The sequence below is a fragment of the Numida meleagris genome, chromosome 3 (assembly GCF_002078875.1).
Source record: "Numida meleagris isolate 19003 breed g44 Domestic line chromosome 3, NumMel1.0, whole genome shotgun sequence".
Classification (NCBI taxonomy): Eukaryota; Metazoa; Chordata; class Aves; order Galliformes; family Numididae; genus Numida; species Numida meleagris.
Window position 1 is genome coordinate 16200815 of NC_034411.1, and position 21307 is coordinate 16222121.

The 21307-nt window shown below is 42.7% G+C and overlaps 1 protein-coding gene and 1 long non-coding RNA gene across 7 annotated transcripts in view; both read right to left on the minus strand.

Moving 5' to 3' along the window:
- ATL2 (atlastin GTPase 2) overlaps positions 1 to 21307 on the minus strand; it is a 41174-nt gene that overhangs the window by 17998 nt on the left and 1869 nt on the right. For 3 of the 6 annotated variants that reach the window (XM_021391333.1, XM_021391332.1, XM_021391331.1), the window contains exon 2: positions 4594 to 4874. The exons of 1 other annotated variant lie outside the window; for it this stretch is intronic. In XM_021391333.1, coding sequence (XP_021247008.1) covers positions 4594 to 4874 — 281 coding nt within the window. Of the gene's footprint in view, positions 1 to 4593; positions 4875 to 9302; positions 9501 to 18829; positions 19227 to 21307 lie in introns of those variants that run through there. 2 more of the 6 variants (XM_021391336.1, XM_021391334.1) reach the window with 2 other exon arrangements.
- Positions 9579 to 21284, minus strand: LOC110396051. The gene is made up of 2 exons (XR_002436755.1): positions 20711 to 21284; positions 9579 to 10190 (listed from the first exon to the last, which is right to left on the minus strand). It is a non-coding gene; the product is annotated as an uncharacterized LOC110396051 (long non-coding RNA).

Genomic DNA, 21307 nt, shown 5'->3' on the forward strand with positions numbered 1-21307 from the left:
AAACAAGAAAAACTTATTTAATACTAAGGAGGAGACTTTTTCTTACACTAAGTATGTTTTAGCAGAATTCCACATCACTCTTTCATTTTTGTCAAAGCTGACTGGCAACATTACACTAAGTATAAAAACCACAATGCTACTCCACTGTACGTGGTGGACGATAAAGAAAATTTGCTTTGTGGTCTATTCTATTTCAGCAGTTGCCCAGTTCTTCATCCAAAGAGTGCACACACACAACTTTTAAGTCTCAAGCGCTCAGAGCTAGCAGTGAGAACAGCTCAGTTTCATCCATCAGTTCTACTTTGCATGACTGACACTCTTCTCTCCAAAACACAGTTGTAAACACCATATACTGTAACTACAGAAACAGCGAAACCTCTGCAAGGAACAGAGAACTAATTTTAACTTGATCCACTCCCTTCTCCCTCACAAACTAGTCAACTGGTGAAATTAAACAAGCATCTAAACCTCTGCACTAACAGAGTCAAACACAAGAATCCCACTGCTGCTTGCAGAAGCCAAAAAAGAATACACAGGGATTAGAAGATCTCTAGTCTATACACCAGTCACAGAAAGTACTTTTCTTAAGTGATTAGGATTCACTTCAGAAGGTAAAATTGAGAGTCTGATGTGTACCAATCAACACATGAACATTACAAGTTCACAGGCCAAGTCTCCCGCTTTGGGAAAGGCTGTCAGAGAGTCAAGCACAGTCTGAAGCTAACAGGTCTGGCTGCTGGTACGGTAGCAAGGTCTTCAGTCCTCAAGGACTGGCAATGCATGGAGCACTGGCTCACACAGAAGATTCCAGGCATATATGAGCAGATTTAGCCCACAGAAGCAGTTTATGTACTGGAGAAGTAAGCAACATGAACAGGCACTCTGAGGAACTTTAACTGCGATAGGTTACACACACTGAAACTCTGGAAAAGAAAAGTGGTAAACGTTTAAGTGAAAAGGAAGCTTAGGGAAAAGCCTTTATAACACAGAAACAGATTTACAATGAATTTGCCTCTGACCACCCAGAGAAGATCATCAGCAAAATAAGTGTGCTCATAAAGGAGGTCAAAGGGGCATTTTCTCCATACACTAAGCTATGGCCTAACTTGCTAACTCTACACTGAACCTTTCCAGAAGAGCTCATATCAGACCTCTTCACACCTCAGAGAGCACCGTGTGGCACTCAGAAGCTGCACGTAAAGAAATATTTGCTATGAATAAGTAAAATTGCTTACTTCCAAAGGAAGAGAGAAAAAAAGATAACTGCTTATATGCTCCATACGTACTACCCTTACTCTCTGCAGATCAAGCCCACACGCTAAAAGGAAAAGTCAATTAAGCAATTCTGCATCAGCATTCTCCTGAGCTAAGCGCACACCATTCATCTTTGCTACTTGGATCAGATACGTAAAAAGCAAATTAAATGAGCAGATTAAAAAAAATACAGAAGATGCATTCACCTAAGTGAAGCAAGCAACTTTACAGGTAGTTTTTTTTGTCTCTCTGTTTGTTTTTAACACATGCAAACCTTCAACCAATGAGAATAAGCACAACCTGAAAGCATTCCCTGGAAGTTTTGTTTTGTGTGGAGTTTTTTTTGTTTGTTTGAATCCCACAATCACACAGCCACTGACCACAGCAGAAATCAAAGCTCCAAGCCTGCTTTGGGACTCAGTACACTCCAAGACACAGCTCTGCAATGCTGAGTCAGATTTCACAGATATACCGTGGCAGACTAACTTTACACTTTTTCAAAAGAAGCATTATGTTATTCAACAATATGACCCATTACTTAAGAGGAAGAATACCTTTCCCCAGTTTGGTCCAGAAATGTCTAGTCCTATGAGCAGAAACTCAGACCAAAACTACCTAAAGCTTCTGACAAGTATCTCAATGAGAACTGCATATAATCACATTTTACTCCATGTGATTCATGCTAAAGGAGACTTTGGTGTCTTAATAAGCAGTTCAGCTCAAGCTGCTTCACCTTGTAGGTGATACAGATAAAGCCTGGGTTTGACTCTGAGCTTTGCACTATTTTGAAGCATTTCTGCATATTTGTGAAGCTTGTAACTCCTCCTACCCCTTCCTCCCCACTCCACCCCAGCTTGCTCTTCCTTTCCAGGGAACTCTGTTTTAACAATCTTCATCCATTAAGCTGGCTTTTGGAAGGCTTTGTTCCTACAGGAAATCAAGTGTAAGCTGCACTAAAATATTGTATTAACTTCTCTAAATATATTTCATACAAGGAAAGGTCCAGTACAGCTTTATTTGCCTAGTGCCATCAATATACAGTGCATCTTGCAGATTAATATAAGCTAAGAAGGTCACACCCCTGTAAATAAATAAAAAAAAGCTTTCAAATCTAAATGTACTAGAGTTACTGCACCCAGCTCTTTATAAGGCTCATTATGCAGAGATCACAGGATCCCTGCAGCAGCCTTATTGAACTCATACTGCTGTTATTCGGTGGCAGACCCTGCTCCATTTCAGTTAAGCAATAACAACATTAAGTATCAGTGCCTGAAATGAGATGCTCATCTCCCTGAAGTTAGTGACCAGTTTCAGACATTTCAAATTCCTGCTTTTGACTTCAGTGGCACAAGTTAGATTTTCAGAATGGGAACTGCTCACGTGACCCCTAGCTCTTGGTCTTAGACAAGAAAATAGGATGTTAAAGTTATCTTTGCAAGGATTTCATGTACTTTAATATCAGTGGGACAGAATAGCCCAGAATTGCTTGATTAGTGTATGAATTGAGCATGGATGCACTGGTATTTTGTGAAAGGGCCAACATTCAGTTCACAGTAAATACAGACTTTAATAAAGCTAGAGAGATCAGAATTAAGAGTATTAGAAAGCTCAACCAAGACCTCCCTTCCTGTACCAAAATTTGTATAAGCATAGACGACACCATTTGACTTAAAATTCAGCAGGCTCAGAAGTAGAGGTACTGCACTCATCTTCTCTCATCCCCAACTTCTATCACTAAAGTTTGAAGCCATTCTAATGCTTGTCATACTCTTTCCCAATGCCAGTTTACATCACTGAGCTGGCAGGAAACAGTTTAGCAAAGTGCAGCATCTTCTGATGCACCCATGAGTACAATCAGCTCAGCTAAGGGCCTGCAAGCATTACAGCTTGAGAACATGAATGCCTGGCCAGAAGCATCACATGGAGAGCAAGACCTCCTCTTTTTAGGGAAGAGATAGCTGTTACATCAGATGGCTGAGCTTGTCTTCACCTGCAGTTAAAGAGAAACAAGGTTTCGACGTAAAGAAGGCATTGAGAACCTCAGCTTTTTCACTGTCCTCTCTTTTGGGAGAACTAGAGCTGCCTCTACTTAGTGCCCATCTAGCTCAAATGGCTGTATTTCTTGGGAGCTCTGTTGGTTCGTTTTGGTTCTTTTGTCGGTGGTTGTTTTTTTTTGGATTATTATAAACAGGACACTACAGAAGGTTTATACACACAAAGAGTCACCCACTGAACAGCCATATCAATGAAATGTTTATTTCTCCATAGGCTAAAAGAGTCTCAAGAAGTTGCAAGTGCCAACTTACTACTTTGTATTCCTCCTACTACACCCCTAGTAAGCGTCTTACAGGGCTCTTGGCAAATCAGTGAGAAGAATTCAATAGCAGGCATTACTTGGAGTGAAGGAAAGGAAATCTTCAACTGCCAGCTACCAGCAGCTTCTTTACAATATTCCCATATTTCCTGAAACAGCAGGGTTCAGCTTGATTTCTCCTCAAGCCAGCTAGCACAAAGGCAAAATAGTTGCAATCATGGTTAGTTTCCACTACCACGAATTCCAACTCCACAAAGTGACCAAAAAGGAATTTGTTCTTGTTCTATTCCTTAAGACTTTCAAAAAGCAGCAAAGTACTGAACTGTTAATATTCACTGTACAAAGAAACACATCACAATCCAAAACAGGCAGACGAATACATTCACAGGAGGCCCTATGCCACCTTCTCTCTACCAGCCAAAAATTTCAAAATATAGTAGACAAGCCAAAAGCTAAAAATTAGGGAGGAATTAAACTTCAGATCAGGCATTAATTAACCAGTGACTGAAAAGTATCTAAAAAAAGTTCCTGGACTGTGTTCAGGGACACTTTCCAAGCAAGAAACAGACAGGAGACTTTCTACCATTGGCCATACCTCAGTAAGCAGATTTAGCCATCCAGTAGCTACCTGGTAAGGTTCTTTTGCAGCAATGGATAAGACAGTGTTACAACATGATTGTAGGAGACAAAGACAAAGCAATATCCTCCCAAGCCACCACCTGGATAAGACCTTCTGCAAACCTCAACTAGAAGGCCACTATGCTCACCTTACTCAAGATCTTCTCAAGTCCACTTATATCAGGACCCCAATAATTTAACTGATAACTGTAGCAATTATATACTGAACAACTGTCACCTTAAATACACTTCTTCACAGAGTAGTAGCACACAGTAGGTGGCTTCCTCTCTTTCTCTTTAAGAAGTTTTACCTGTTATATTTGTACTCAACAAATACAAAAGTAAACAACTGAAAGACTAAACTACTTTTCTTTTTTTTGCTGCAGGAAAAAGTCAAAATTACTCACCCTGTTATACATGTATCTAAGCATGAAGTCCAGCAGAAAAGATTTTCCTTTGCGGAAAGCTCCTGCTACAGACACAACTACTATGTTAAGATCTTTGATGTGTTCCTGAAGCAAGATTTTTTCCAATGCTTCTTCATCTAATTCAAAGTTATGGTCATCTTCATGAGCGAGAACAATCTGTATGGGGCGCGGCTTATCCAAATCCACCTCGTCATCTGAATCTGGCATGACATCGGAGTCAAGTAGGGCATCCTCCTCTTCTTCCTCCTCATAAAGCTTACCTGCAAATTGACAGGTTACATTACATTAGTAAGTCAGAGACATTTCTACAAAAACCCACGCTAGGCTTTCATTCCAGCAGCAAGAGCGATGTTGTTGGGAATGCACACGTGCAGATGAGATCAACAGCTGCTGTCTGTACATTTTCATGAGCTTTGCACATAGTCTGCATTTCAGATTTCAGCATTCCACAAGTTTTAAGAAATTACCGAAGGAAACTTTTTCAGCACCAAGACCTATTTTCAAGCCTTCTTAAATGCAACTTCCATTAAAAACTGCAGGTTTCTTCTCCTACCTAGGAAATATCAGTTTAACACAAGCTCCAAAGAGGTTAAAAAAAGTTTAGGTAATCACCTTCAGCTATTGTCAAAATAAATGTTTTCAGTCAGTTTTGGTTACCAACATGTACAAACAAGACCAGGATTACAATAGCAGACGATGAAATCGCTTTCTAATTCCAACACTTGCTTGAGTTCTTAAATACAACAGAATGCCTGTTCATTGCTTGAAAGAGGGAAAAACCTCATGCACATATGTAAGGCATAACATTTTGGGAACTAAAACAAAGCAGGAAACACCAAAGCAGTTTCCATATTCTTTTTTCTGACACATTAAGCATGATTCAATAACAGTAAGTACAAGTTGTTACAAAAAGAAAAAGTTAAGAATATTGGGAGCTCATTTTATTCACACTAAGAATCAATAACCTTTCAGAGTCTATTCTTTCAGCAGCTGAAAGAACTACAGCTCAGGTCAGATTTAATTATAGAACTCCATGTGCACAAACCTGATTGAGGCATCTTCCTATCAGTTACTTACATGGGAACACCAGTGCATCAGCTTTTCACTATGTTGGACTGCTTGTCATGCCTACATTCCCAAGCATTGCTTTTATCAAAAAGTGGAAGCAGCTCAGCACTCCCTATGGAAGCAGACCAGTTCAGTGTCACAAGGCACCACGGAACCCATGCAGTTGGATTCATACATGGCAGAGATCCTGCCAACATCCACAGGATCAGCCAAGTCGTTCCTGCCAGATTATGCATCCTAGATCCCAACCATCCTCAGCAAAAGACTTTGAACAGTGCTCCAACACACTGTTTTCTTGATGTAATGAGACATTTGAATCATTATCATGAGCTTGAAAGCCTGACAACACAGTGACCCCGGAGTTTTTCCAAAGGTTGCCTCTTTAGCCAGTTCTGACAGCATTTCACTTTATTGTAAAATAGAGTGGACAACCCCATTTTCAAGCATCACATTTGTGCTGCTTCAAAGGTCAGTGGCAGTAAATCTTTAAAAAAATACATACGTATTGCTTTGAATATAATATAAAGCTAGTGCAGTACTTGGTTTGAACAGGAAGAAAGATCCTATCTATAAATACCTGGCTTTGTGTCTGGTGCCACCACCAAAATAGTGGGGTTTTTTTTGACAATGGAGTGGCCTACATGGCACTGGGCTTGCAGGCACCAGATGGATATCACCTTTCTCAAGAGGGGAAGAGAGTCCTTGGGGAAAAGCTGGCAGGGCTTCAAACTAGGTTCAAAGGGCGAGGGAAGTGATAGTGAGTCTGCCTATGATTAGGCATGGGATAGCACAGCTAGGTTAGAGGGACAGGGTGCTTGACAATGCAGCATATTTGAAATCTTACGATGATGAATCGGGGACCACTAAGGCAACAAGAGAAGGAAATGGGAAAATCCAAGGAAAATAATTCAAAGGAATTAAGGAGTTATCCTCCAAGAAGGCGACAATGTGGGCTGCCCAGCTCTCCATCACCAAGTGTAGGAAGTCAGGAAAGGAATGCAAGAAATGGGCATTGCTGAACTGGGATCTGCTGGTCAACCCGGAGAGCAAGAAGAAAATGCACAGGCAGTGGGAGCAGAGACAGGTACCCTGAGAGGAGCATAGGGATGCTGCTAGGCTGTGTAGGGATGGAGTCAGTCACAGCAATCGCTCCATCCCCCAGCTTTTATTGAGTGGGGAAAGGATTGAGCACAGCCCTGCCAAAAAGGACAAAAAGGTGCTGGTGGATGGCAAGCTAAGATACAAGACAGCAATGTGTCCTCAAAGCCCAGAAAGCCAATCATATCTTGAACTACAACAAAAGAAGTACAGCCAGCAGGTCGAGAGAGGTGATCCTGCTCTTCTGCTCCGCAGTTGCAAGACCCCACCTGGAGTACTGCGTCCAGATGCAGAGTCCTCAGTACCAGAAAGACATGGACCTGCTGGAGTGCACCCAGAGGAGGCCCACAAAAATGATCCAAGGGATGGAACACTTTCCCTAAGAGGACAGGCTGAGAGAGCTGGGGCTGTACAACCTCAAGACGACAAGGTTCCAGGGAGACCTGAGAGCGGCCTTTCAGTAACTAAAGGAGGGGGATGTAAAAAAGGAGATAGACCCTTTAGCAGGGCCTGTTGTAGTAGGACAAAAGGAAGTGGCTTCTGAATAAAAGAGGGGAACTTTAGACTGGATATATGGGGAAAATGGTTGTTTTTTTTTTTTTTTTTTAATATTGTTTTTTGGTTGGTTGGTTGTTTTCTTATTGCAATAATGGTAGCAAAGCACTGGCACAGGTTGTCCAGAGATGTGGTGGATTCCCCATCCCTGGAGACATTCAAGGTCAGGCTGGACAGAGCTCCGAGCAACCTGATCAAGCTGTAGGTATCTCTGTTCATTGCAAAGGAGTTGGACTAGATGACCTTTAAAGATCTCTTCCAAGTCAAATGATTATATGATAATCTTGAGTGTTTAAATCCTAAGGAGCTAGAGTCAAATTATCCAGCATTATCCAAGTGAGTGCGCAAAACAGCTCCTAGCACCACCTTAACCCAGTCTGGCTGACAAAGCAGGCCAAAACATTCAGTTGCACTCACAGGCCTGACTAGCAGAAGGAGTAACTTTAAGATTAGTTATCAATAGGACACCAAACTACATTGACACAATACTCGTCACCATTTCAAAAGAAAAACTCTGTTTTCCTCCTAAAGCTTTTTTATTCTCAGAAATTAAACACGCTCTCTTTTTTGAAAGAGTTTACAAAACAGAATTTGCCCCATATAGGAAGCATAATTTGTAGGTCAAAAAACATAGAAAGATAGCCCTTGCCTTTTTTGACAGAAAGGAAGGGAATAATTCTATTGATAAAAACATTAAATAGCTCAAAAAAAAAAAGACTTCTGAATTCTAGCAAAGTATACCTCTGCTTTTACATATTCCCTAAACAACGTTTAACTCTGTTTCCTAAAAAGCCTTGTATTCTTAAATCTGTTCCATTTCAACTGCAGCAAAGCATCAGTTTTGTAAACTAAAATAGACTGTGTTGTGTTTTTTATTATCAGGGCAGTAAGGCACCAGCACAAGTCACCCAGAGATGCGGTGGATGCCCCATCCCTGAAGACTTCCAAAGCAGGGCTGGATCAGGCCCTGGGCAAGCTGATCTAGCTGTGCACGTCCCTGTTCATTGCAGGGGATTTGGACTAGATGGCCTTTAAAGGTCCCTTCCAACTCTAAGGATTCTATGATTCTATAACCTCAAGCAACGTCTGCAATTTCTCTTCACTGAACAGGAGTCAGACACTAACCACCTTTTCCTTCCCAGAAGTAATCAGATCCTTACCAGATCTCAAAGCTTGAGCCTTAGCAACATTCTGCCACCACTGTGAGCAGCCACCCAAAGCCTCCTCAAGTCAAAATACTTTCCAGACAAACAAGTAGTGTGATCTTTTATCATTAGTTTTTTTTTCTAAACAAACAGATTCTCCCCATCACAAGTCGATAGTGCTATCAAGAGCTTGCACGTGATATGTCTATTAAAGGTCCACAACGTCTTGTTAATAGTTTTCCGTACCCCTGCAGCTTAAATAACATAGAAGATGGAAGTTTCATGTCTGGTCCTGTTCAGTTTCCATTATATTTAGCTCACCAACAGAAACTAGAAAGTGAAGTACAATGCATCAAGTCAGGAGGTGGGAGTGGGCTGGTTTGGGATATTCTTTTTTGGGTTGTTTAGTTTTCGTTGCTTTTTTTCTCTCCCTTTGGGGAGGGCAGAAGGTCAGACTAGACAGCCTAATATATCTCAAAGTTCCCAAACTGCCTACAGAAAACACTATCATAGCCATGAATCAAGCACTTTGAGGGTGGAGAACTACAGTGTTGACAGCTGTGAAGGAAACTTGACCCATCCAGAAGAGCCAGTTTCATAAATTCATTCTCAGGAGGCACAGAATACCCTTCCTTTCAAGAGATTTTGAACCAGCTAACAACTCTCAAGACAGATATTACAGTGTTAATTACGGTAACTGTGAAACAAGTGCTACTGCTCAGCTCAGCCCAGCAACATAAACAGCGTATGCTAACCTGTTACTGGCTCCCAGGCAGATATCACAAGCTATTTGGCTCTTGATATTACTTTCTGACTGCTTACCCTGTTACTTTGGCTAGTTGCTGTCTCAGGTAGCAGTGGAATACTCTGGAAGGCTTTCTAGGAGGCTTCGGAGTCCTGGGCAGAAGGATCGCATTCCGCTTCCAAGAACTACTTCCACAGCAGTGCCTCAAAACAATGATTAGGAGAAGTCCCACGCCACAGTCCAATTTTCATCAAAAGCTGCAGAAGCATTATAGTAAGCCTGCATGTAGTTCATAAAAGAAATGTGCTGAACACTGTCAAGTCAAGGCAGGATTGATGAAATGCAGAACACTCCTTACTGCTCTACTCATTGTTGGTTGGGTGTTTTTTTTTTTTCCTGGTTGGTTTGGTGTGTTGTTTTTTTTTCATTCCTTGCCTACCCCAGCACAGACAAAGTGCACTAATACCAAGTCAGAATTTAAGTGCATTTGTCCTACAGCCTCATCTAAGGACCACACGCTGCTCTAGGTTCTTCCAGTACTCCAGACTCGGCAAATCAAGCACAAGAAGTGGCTTTCCCAGAACAGTCATCCCTACATTGGAGTGTCTCTAGACAACTAGACAGTGATAATTTGCCAAGCTCATGGCAACCTCTCTGTATAGTTCTCCATGACAGGGCATTCAGTACTGTGGAAGAAGCAACCAAAGTAGTTGAATTCAGTTGCCTTGGGTGGATTTTTTGTCAGTTTTTGTTGTCGGCTCTATTTAGTTTCAAAAAAATTGACACTGTGGGGAAGTCTAGCTCCATTCCAGAAATGGGGTTATGGTCTCAGTGTACTCATTCACAAGCACTTGGAGAAGAGTTTTTTTCAGAGGTATGGCACAAGGCTTGCCTCAACGCTGGAAATGGTCATGTGCACAGAAAACCGGACCCAAAGCTTTCAGCACCTACCGAAGGGCTCTCACCTGACAAAACATATGGCATTAGAGTTCATAGAGCAGTGTTACCAGGCCCAGAAATCCACAGCCAATTTTTTGTCTGTTGAAGCTTCTGCACTACTAAACTAACGTACTTTGGACTACAGTCACATACCTCGCTCTGGAAGAAGCTGATACAGGAAGATCACTGACTGGACTTGCCCTGAACTCTGCTGTCCATTCCGCCCTATGACTATAGCTACTTGCTAATCACTCCCTATTCCATTTCAGCCCCTCCCAGCCTGAATAATTCAGATTAAGCATTTGAGCTACTGCAGTAGCTTCCTAAGCCAGGTCAAACAGGCTAGGAGATGCAGGAGGAGCAACGCACAAAAGTAGACGGACTTGAATGGAAGCAAATACAGCCACAGGAACAAACTATGCCCTGCTTCCCCATAAGTTCTGCACTCCGCTCAGCAACCACTACAGCAGGACTACCGACACTCAACAGCTAAGTATCCAGAACAAGCAACATTTGTTGAAATGCTAAGCCAGATTTTGAGAACAGTAGCTTCTTGTGTAGGTAAAGAGAATATTTCAATTGAACAAGCTCAACTGAATAACCCATTTCTTAAAGTATGAAGTAAAACGAACAAAAGCTAATTCCTGCTTCTCCTAAGGGCATAGTGAGCAGCTGATGACCTATTTGTCCTCCAGTGTAAGAACATGGGAGCAAGAGCTCAACTTGCATGCTATGAAAATAAAAGAGACAGCCTGCTTTAAATGCTCAGGAGGAAGAACTTGCATATTCATCAAATCCAAGTATCAGCATATCTACCTTTAAGTTGCAACCCAAATAGAGCCCGAGCTGGTTAAACATATCACTCACGTTCTTTCAAAATGAAAAAAACCCACATAATTACTAAATTCAGTTAGTGCTAGATACAGTGTGTTTCTGATCAACGAGCACCACATATAAGCTTCTCTGGACACTGGAGTTGACACATTAAAATAAATTTTAATTGTTTGCTTTTTAGTAGCTTAAGACTTGCACTATAAACAGCTAAATCAAGCACTTTCATTTAGTGTAGATGGGGCATCGGCATTCCTTCCATTCGTTCTCTCAAGAAGTTACAGAGACATGAGAAAGTCTAAGCCTCCAAGCTAGTAGTCTCGGAATCTTGTTCACGTACAAGCCCACGCTTTGGGCAAAGTCCATTTTAAAATCTAAACTTCCGACACCACTTGCTTCTTCAGCTCTCAGCATCCCAGAACTCTTTTCCTGATCATCTATGGACACTACACATCCGCGGTCACACAAAATGACCTAGACCTCCCCACTCAGCCCCACAGTTCAGCGGAGGTGCACCTCCTCCACACAATTGAAGGGCAAAGCAAGCTGAAGTGGACTACACTTATCTTAAACCACCCAGCTTGAAATTCTGTTGTACTTTGACAACCTGCGGAAGTTTGCAGCTTTAATTAAAAGCTTAAAACAACATCTTATGAAGAAATCACTGTACCACATTCAAAAATAATGCATTCTCTCAGAGCTTTGCCTAGGAAATTTTCATTTGAGAGAAAGGAAACAAATTATTTAAATGTTTCTCATTTTGGTGTAGTGAACCAAGGAGAGTGTAGGCAGGTGTAAATTAAGTTCCAGAGCATAGAAAAAAAAAGTAGGTTAACTTTCAAGCCTTATTTGAACAAGACAAAAAAAAACCTGACACATCCACTGTAAAAATAAACTTAAAAATCACTACATTTAAGTCAAAATCCTCCCTTTCTCCAGCAGTCCTACTCCATGCAGTTAACTCACAGCAAGACCCACATGAAAGTTAAGGGGCTGCTAGAGAACTTAATGCATCACTGCTTTCTCACTGCTGATTAGCAAATACTGCCAAGTAGCTCATTTTAAGGCCAGAAATAATTAAATGTTTTGAATATTTCAGCTATAAATAGGACTGACGAGCTAAGTTCCAAAGACTTGTTTGGATACCCAGTAAGACTGACAGAGGAGAAAGGGGGAGGGGGAAGAAAGTCATGTTTAACTCTCTCTGTTCCTTCAGGGCAGTGGGATGAGGGAGGGATCTAGAACTGTTACATAAAGTACCAGAAGAAGCAAAAAGAACCCAAAGCTACAGTTTTGCCAGCGAAGATGGGAAAAGGAGATACTCGGATGACCTAGATAACTAATCAGACAATAGGTCTGTCTACTCCTGAAGTGATTTGAATTGCTTCCTCTACTGAATGATCTGCATGCACAGAGGAGCAGAGACAGCTCTCCCATCGCCACGCAAAATACTTGTAAGCCGGCATTTTGCATTCTCCATTTTAGGGGAGAGAGAGAGGCCAGAGGGTGACTTCACTGAAATGAACAGCAAAAAAAAGTTAACCTTCCAATTCAGCTATATTCAGCAAACACCAAGAAGCAGAGGCTAAGACAGAAGCAGCATGACTCCCAACACAATCTCAGAAAATAAGTAGCAAAAAAACTCCATATAGAAGAATTGCTTTTCTGAAAGCATATCATGAACTCAGATACATGTTTCTCCATAGCTACAAGGGAAAACTTGGAAGGTAGTGATAGCGACAAAGCACGCTCCTCATCCCTCTTCCTCTCTGCCTAAAAAACACAGCTATTATTAGCATATCACTGGAGAGTATAACAGGATCTCTATCTACTAAAAGGTTTATCAGCATTTTTCCAGCCCCCTCAAAGAACACTACTTCAGAACACTAAGACTAAGGTAGACAAAATTATTAACCTTTTCTTCCCTTTCTCACTATGTCCAAGTTCTTAAGGACGGGAATGAGCATATACCGGATGTGACAATCCCTGTGTTCACACAGTTTCTAACAATGCCAAGTGAAAGGTGTGCGAACACTGCAGGCTAACCGGACCCTTGGAGGCTATTACAGACATAAACCAGAGTTGAAAATCAGAGTATGACCGTATTTCAAGTTGCTGCTCAGCCTAGAAGATTCAGGCAGCATTTTCTAATTGTTTTAGGCTGTCATTACATTTTATGTACATTATACGTAGTTCTCAAACATCAGCAGCTAATAATTTAGAGAATCACTAGCTATCCCAAACCGCAGTTTTGAGTGAGCATACGGAGATAAGAGTAAGGTGAGAGATGCCAGCTGCAATTATCCCATGTTTGATCTTCAGATTACTAGCCAAAATAGGCTAAGTCATGAGCCACATCTGCACAAGGAAGTACTCAGTCGGGCTGCACAGGCAGCTATGTCAGAGAGCCAGGTTTCATATTCATTTCCAGGATAAACAAGATGTCAGTCAGGAATACCAACAGGTTTAAGACCAAGAGCGAGTCGAAGAGGCTTTAATTTTCCTTTTTCACTCAGACTATGCTTTTGATCTGAACCTTCCAAGTAAAAATGATCCCTTAGTCCAGTCACCAGCTTACATCCAGCTTTCTGCCTTCCCTTAAAAATATGCAGACTTGGAAGCCTTCTATCCAGCTTTTCCAGCACTGAATGCAATAACTGTGTTTTATTACAGACTTCTAGATTAGGTTTCAAAAGCTAAAAGCAGTACAGGGAGTAACTGAGTTTACATTAAGAAACTGCCTTCTCTAGATCACATACCTAGCAAAACATATATAGTAATTATCTTCAGACATCTTCAGGGGGTATTTCAATTCCCCCTCCTCTGTGTCATGGAAACTGGTTCTTAAGCTGGTAGTATCACTAACACACACACACCAGGTGGAATCAAAGCATGACTGAGGAAAATACATACAAAGTTAGCGACCAGCACAAGAAGTAGAATGAAAACAGGAAAAAATGAAACACACTATGCAAATCATGTTTTAGGGAGAACTGAAACAAAAGCAAAATGAACACATGTTGCACTGAAGGAAGAGAATGTTTTCACAGGGCTACAACACAAACAGTTTTCATCACAGTCCCTGCTGCTAACTGTGCACAGAAAGAGCCCTGGGCTGCCCTATCACTGCTCTGCAGCTGAGCCACAATAGCCGATACAACACCTCACCAAGCCCAAATTCTCCAGAACCCCACACTCACTCTCCATCACTGCCAAGTCTCTGCCAGGCATCGGAGCTGCTGCACAGAAGTCCTCTGCTAAGACAACAAAGTACACTCAAAGTACACTTCTCCTGCCAACAAGACAGTGCCAGTACCTGCCTCCTCCCTCCCAACACCTCTTCAAGACTGAGCTTTAACCTCCCACTCACACGTGGGCTCTCCCACTCCTTCCCATTTCCAGCACCAATACACAGCCTTTCCTGCTAACTTTGCCACATACCCAACTCCACTGAGAGGCAAGCCAGTTAAATCATACCAGCAGAAAAAGTAGAAAGCAATTCATATTGGATTGCAAGCTGTAAGAGTCCAACAAGTATTTGAGGTGAAGAAAAACAAAAAGCAGAGCCATGCAACTTCGTTATCTGACCCCAGTGCATAGGGCAAGTTCATGTGTATTGCTGAACTGCACAGGACAGCCGCCATCTTGTTGGCACCACTGTCCTTGGCCCCCACACGAGCTTATCTTGAAGAAACACAAGGTGATGTGCGGTGCACCCTGCAGCCTCTGAAACAGCTGTACCAGCACAAGAGAGGGGGAGGCACAAACTGCTTGACTCAGCTTGCTAAACTTGCTAAAAGGCAATTTCGGCTTTGTGATTACAGCCTAGGCAAGCTGGAAGACTTCTCCCACCTCCCAGAAAGCAGAAGTGTATTTAAGAAGCATGTTCATGTAGCAACTCAACGATACATGATAATGCTGCAAAGAGGGGTAGATAACTGGGCTGTAACTGGATCAGACACTGTGTTGCCAAGGATTTATCTAGAGCCCAAAGAGTTCAGATTTAGATTAGGACAGCAATGCACTTTTTAATCTTCACTTCACAGGGTTCCCCTCCTCCGCAAACGCAGTTAAACACCAGCTTCAGTTTTGTCAATAAGGTAGGCCAGGATGTGTACCTGGTGGGAAGACCTCGAGCTTGGCACAGTCCCTCCTGCACTGGAGGAAGCTTCCTTTAAACATGGCTACCGAATGCACTCTGCCTACTAACAGCAGCCTCTGCTAGATGCTTTTTGAAACCGCGGCTGTTAAATTGTCATAAGGACACTGTAAAAATCCCTCTGTTCAGTATCTCAGTGCCACGCAACAAGCACCTTTGCATCAGTTCAAAGGGCTCCAGGCTTACCTATTTACCTAATGTTCTGTACCCTCTTGTCCAACACTTGTTACCACAGCAGCTTCTGTGATAACTGAGAGTCTGAACAAGAACCTTGTTGCTTTAGCAGTACTTTCCTGGAACATTACGCACCACTGTTACCTGTACGCTAAGGGCTGTGAAAGTCAAGTCCAGCAGAGAGCATAGCACTAGGGGGGGAAAAATTAATCATCATCATCATCTCAGATGAAAAGCAAGCCCCACCACTCTCCTGATCCAAACAACATACAAGGGGAGCAAGTTACTACATCTCTTTACTTCCAGTTCTCAGTGTGACTATATCGAGGCAATCCAACTACCTTTCTGCAGGAGAAGCACACTGTACGCTGGAAGTACACTTTAATAGCCATCTTTCACTTGGGTAAAGGAAGAGGGAAATACGTGACTGTCTGCAGACCGAATGTTTAACACCCCAGCAGCCAACAGTTTTGTCTTTGTAGAGCCTATTCAGTGATCCCATTCTGCGGGTTCAAGAAATCTTTCTTTACAGTATATAGAGGATAAAGACAGGGAAGATAAGTCCAAGTTTACAAAAAGAACCCAGAGATAGATAGTAGCGTGCTGCTTTTTTAAGGTTCACGAAGGCTTCATGTGGTCAGCTCTAGCACACTACAGGAACGAGAAATCAGCAACAGTTTAGATCACCAAACAGCTCAGTTTGATATTTGATTAATGAAACAGTGATATGTCTGCAACTCAAAGTACTTAGACTGAATGTTATTCTTAGAGTCTCAGTGTATCACATGAGCCAACTTCTAACCTCTTTAAATGCTGGAGGCTGAATCTCAAGACTCTTCTCAAACAAGTAGGGTTTCTGGTAGGATTTGAAGGCATTTCGGCACATCTGCTAATAGCCACTTATTTCTGTAGCACTACTAGTTCCAGAAGATACCCCAGTTTGGTGCCCCAGCCCCTAAAACAGTTATTGGATGCGCTTTTTCCAAACAATGACTGTACTAATAAGTCTGCCATGCTAGCGTCTAGAAACATTTCCTTTTATGTATTTTGTACTGCATTCCCTCCCTTATCCCTGTGGCAACCTTAAGACTTTATTGCCTGGAAGATACGTGATAACTGCCTCAAGGGCAACTTTCAGGCCAGGTTTAGAGTCATACTATTGCCGTTACTAAAAACAATTCCTTCATGTTTGTTCCAAACCACAAAGTTTAAGAAAATATTTCTCTAAAAAGCAAGATAACTTTTCAAGTGATTTGGTTATATCAAGAACCTGAACATAACTTTCTACTGCAGTATTTTCACTATTATTTTACATCTAAGCAAAAAATTAAAAGGAGCCACGCTACTGCCTCTGTGCCTAGCAGTTCACGTACTTTGAGTGATTGTTCCCACCCTGAAATCAGTACCATAATGATTTCTGCATTAGGCTGAGGATTTACAAATGGTATCTTTCATTTCTCCCAGTTATTTAGGGTTCCACAAGTAGCTCTCACTACGTGATACAGTCTCAAGCAAAAGCCAGAAGACTGTTTCTTACATCTACCTCAGGAGCTGAAAACACAGAAAGGGTTACCGGGAAAGGAATAAGACACAGCATTCAAGCTTGCAGGCTGTAGTATCACAGGACTGGGCTTACAGAGATGGTTAAAATAACCGCGCTTATTCTTCCACTCACCAGTACTACCCTGTTTGAGAAGATAAGAGGCGAGAACAGTTTTTCCAAGTACACACAACGTACAAGAATTAATCCTAACATGTCAGTACAAGCAGTTGATACATTCCGCAACAGGTTGAAAACTGTAGAAGCCAAGTAAAACAGAAAAAGCCTTGTTGTGCTGGAATCATTACACAACACACTGCTCAAAAGCGACTTCAAATATTGTACTGAAAACCTTAAAAACTTACAAATTCAACACAACTACGTTATGATTTGACAGTAACTACTGACAGGAATCTGATTCTCACCTCACTTGAGCAATAACTGCATAAGATCAAACCACGTTCTGCTTTCAGTTTACTTGTAATTACATTCTAAACCATATTCTAAACTCCATGCCTGTAACCTGTACATTTTATTAATTCAAGTCTTCAACTTCTCTGCCTTCCTGATTTAGCTTCTACTTCAGTCTTCCAAGAGCAACACGGTGTGGTTTTAAAGCTCTGACAATTCTCTCATCTATACCTGCACAACAGGGAAGAGCAGAGTAAAACACCTCCAAAAGTCAGCAGCCATCAACTCCTTGCAAACCGACTGGATAGCTTTTGGATATATAAGTACATGAACAACCTGCTCTGGAGGTAACACGCAGGGTGAATACACCGTCAGTAGCGCTGCAATAGCATGTGTACGCTCCCTCCCAAAAGGAGAGAGGAGGGAAGGTCCTTGCTTTGCAGCAGTGACAACTTGAGTTAGACACCAACAGGTAGGTACTTGCCTAGCATTACGTTGTGCTCACAGTAACTTGTTTGTGCAGATACAGGAGATAATGAGCATTATCTTCAAGTCTTAAGAGACAAATGCAGTCAACCAAGAATTAAGAGTGGGAAATCTGCCCCACAGATTTCATTTCAGGCTTCCTGAGTGGACAGAAAAGAGAATCCCAAAGTTTAAACATCCTCTCAGTTCCTCAGATTTTTATACTGGATGTGTTTCAAAACATATTTAGCAAGCACATAAGATCTTACTCTCCTGAAAATGAACACTAGATAAAATGTATTAATTCCTTCCAGAAATAAACAGAAGTGACAAGTCAGCCATCAATGCCCTCAGAAAATTAGTCCCTAACACATGTTAATTTGTTGCTAGAAATGACTTGATTACAATCCTTACTCTAATAGATACAACTCACTTCATATCAATCGTCACTTTGCAGCTAAACAAAACAGCAGATATCAATCTTAGTCATGTTTTCATACGTATCTTGAACTTGCTCATAGAATAGATCTATTTGCTATGCTGTTTTATTGACAAATCCCAACACCACAAATGAATTCATATGTAAATCAACTTTACAGCACTCTGACCTCAAAATCTGCTCTTGAACAAAATAGTATTCTTAACATCACAAACAACCTCCTGCAAACAGGGAAAGCTTCTTTCATCTTTCCACCCAGACAGCTCAAGTTTGAAGTTTGGGTTGCTGGAAGTGTTCCGAGAAATAGATCCATCTATTTTCCACTAAGAATAGTCTTAAGAAACTATGCATGTATGTGATTAATTCTGAAAGTTTCTGGCTGCTTACAAATTACACATACTGCAAGTCTAAGCAGATGCTCATAAAATATTTTTTGCCTTGTTCACCTTACATAGTTGAGAGGTAAGACAAAATCTTACAACGTCAACAATTAGTATAGCAAGTTGGAGACGTTAAGACAGAATTTAGCAAAACATTGGCAAACTGTACTCAAACTGGCGAGTTGAAGATCTAATTATAAACACAGCATGCAGCAACAACAAAAACAAGGACACAGTTCTGCCTGGTATCAAAGCTGAAAACTCACCACTCAAAGATTGCCATACCAGCAGCCCAAAAATTATTGCCAGGACAGGGTCTGTCCACAACTGCAGTGCAGTAACGACAACTTAAATCTGACTTCCAGTTAAGTCTGAAGTGAAACCTGGCAGTTTTCCTAATGAATGTCATTGGAACAGTTAAAACTTTCTTTACAGGCTGTGCTAAAATGTGTAACAGTTTGCTAAGGGCAAGCACAAAGTTGGAACAAGTTATCACAGTGCTCCAGTAAAACCTGTGACCCATCCTGTGCTGGAGACTAGCACACCAACGCATTTCACTACCAAAGCAAGAACGCAGAAAACAATTCACCCGCATTCGTTACATCTGTTTTCACAGCTGGACAAAACTCAAAAGTTGGAGAGACTGCAACATGGCCATCAGGAGATAAGCACCTTGCTATTACATCAGAGAAAAATCCCCATCCCTCCTTCCCTCCCACACACACCTGCACTTACCCAGCCTAGCCAGCTTGAGGTAGCGCTCCTATTCTTACCAGGATAAGGAGAGAAAACAATTACTCCTGTATCATCATGTCTTGCTCCATTCAGCAGTACTTCATTAGTCTAGTCAGTAAGCAGACGTTAATCACAGATATTTAACTGAAACATGGGGACCACAGCTAGCATAACGTACCGAAGAAGTATCGGCACCTCTACAAGACTTGGCTCATGCGCTCCAGACCACCTGGCATGAACAAGGGCAGCCTGGCCTCTCTGAGCTAGGAGAGTGTGAAAGGGATGGTTCCACAATAGTTCCAGCACAGAACAGCTTTACCTGAACCATTCTTGAAGCATACTTAAGCTACAGGCAGGCAAACAACATGAAAAGGAAAGAATCCAGCTTTCCTCAGCCCTACTCCTGCTTTCGAAAGATTCACAGCTGAAACATCACAGAGCTCTGGCTATTATTTGAGAAAGGACTGTAACACCATGAGTGGCTTTATGGTAAGCTAGAACATAACAGCTGTTAAGCAACAATTAGTAATGGTACAGGAGAAGTTATAGGCCTCTCCTGTTACTTATCTTTCCTTGTAACTACTCCAATCTTCCACACTGCTTTATTTCATTGTACAGAAAGCTATTCTGCAGGGACAAAGGGATCACCCATATCTTTACAGGCAGACCCTGACAGCTACGTTGTTCCATTCCTAAAATACCTAAGCAACTTAACAGTGACATGTTCTTGTCTCCATCACTAATGATGACACAGCTACCTTAAAGGCCAACTATTACAGGTGTGCCAGTACACTCCTGACACTGAGCAAATTAAGCAATAACCTAATACTTTTAGGATTATTAAGCCACATTCTGCTGAAAACACAGACAGAACGAACAAATAAAATTCAGCAGCACTGGGGTTGGAGGAATGGAAAACAGAAAAACAAATGCCTGAGCAGCATCACATTCTCAGTTTCCATCTCCAAACGTGTCTGGCAGCACCACAACTTTAATGAAACTGCTCAGTAGCGTTTGCCTACCCCTCCCCTATAAGAAAGTCAGAGCAACAGCTCTGCACCTGCCAGCTTACAGCACTGTCAGCCTTCCCAGCTCCTAGCTGGCTTGCAGAGGAAGCAATTTGAACCAATACTGCCACATGGCATCTGCTAGTTTTGTTTAATCATGCTTAGTTCCACCCTTCTGCTTCCAAATTAAGTGTGAGTAGTTAGAAGTTGTTCAAATAGCTCAGCGTTTGAATGCAGCACTAAAACCTGATGCAACTGAGATGTGTGTTTAAGCCACTACCGACTTTGCAAGCTCCAAGTTCCCTGTCCCGGCAGTACTGCACATCTACAGTCTGAAGTTTAAGCTATCCTTAAGAGCTAACCATATAAAACGTATATATATTCAAAAAAAAAACCAAACCATACACTGCGCAAACTCCAGCCCATCGGAGGCTCAGCCCCAAGCAGAAACATGTCCCATCGCTACCAGAAGACGCGTTAGGAGCGAGCACGGCGCTGACGGCGGAGGGCACAGGCTCCGCATGGAGAACAGCCCAAGGCTGAGCCGCTGCCTGCCCTGCGTAGCGGTCAGAGCTCCCTCAGCCCCCGGCGGCCCAACGCCAGGCCCAGCCGCCGCATTCCCGGCGCGCAGCCCCGCTCCTCACGCCACGCACACGGCGGCCGTGCCGCGCCGCAGCGGGGAGCAGGGTCAGCGTACCCCGGCCCGAGCCCGCAGCCCCTCTCCGCCCCGCAGAGCGGCGGGCCCGGGCCGCGCGGGCAGAGCGCGGTCACCGCCACCGGGAGCGAGCGGCGGGCCGAGCCGAGGGGACGGCGCTCCGGCCCCCGCCGCCCTCACCCCGCCGGGGCTGGCGACCGCCCCCGCCATTTTGAGGAGGGGGGAGAACCCGGGGCCTCCCCCGGTGCCGCCCGCGGACAGCTCCCGCCGCCCGGCCCCGCACGGCCACGGCGGCCCGGGCGGAGCTCCCGCTGCCGGTCCCCACCGCCGCCGACTGCCCGGCGGGT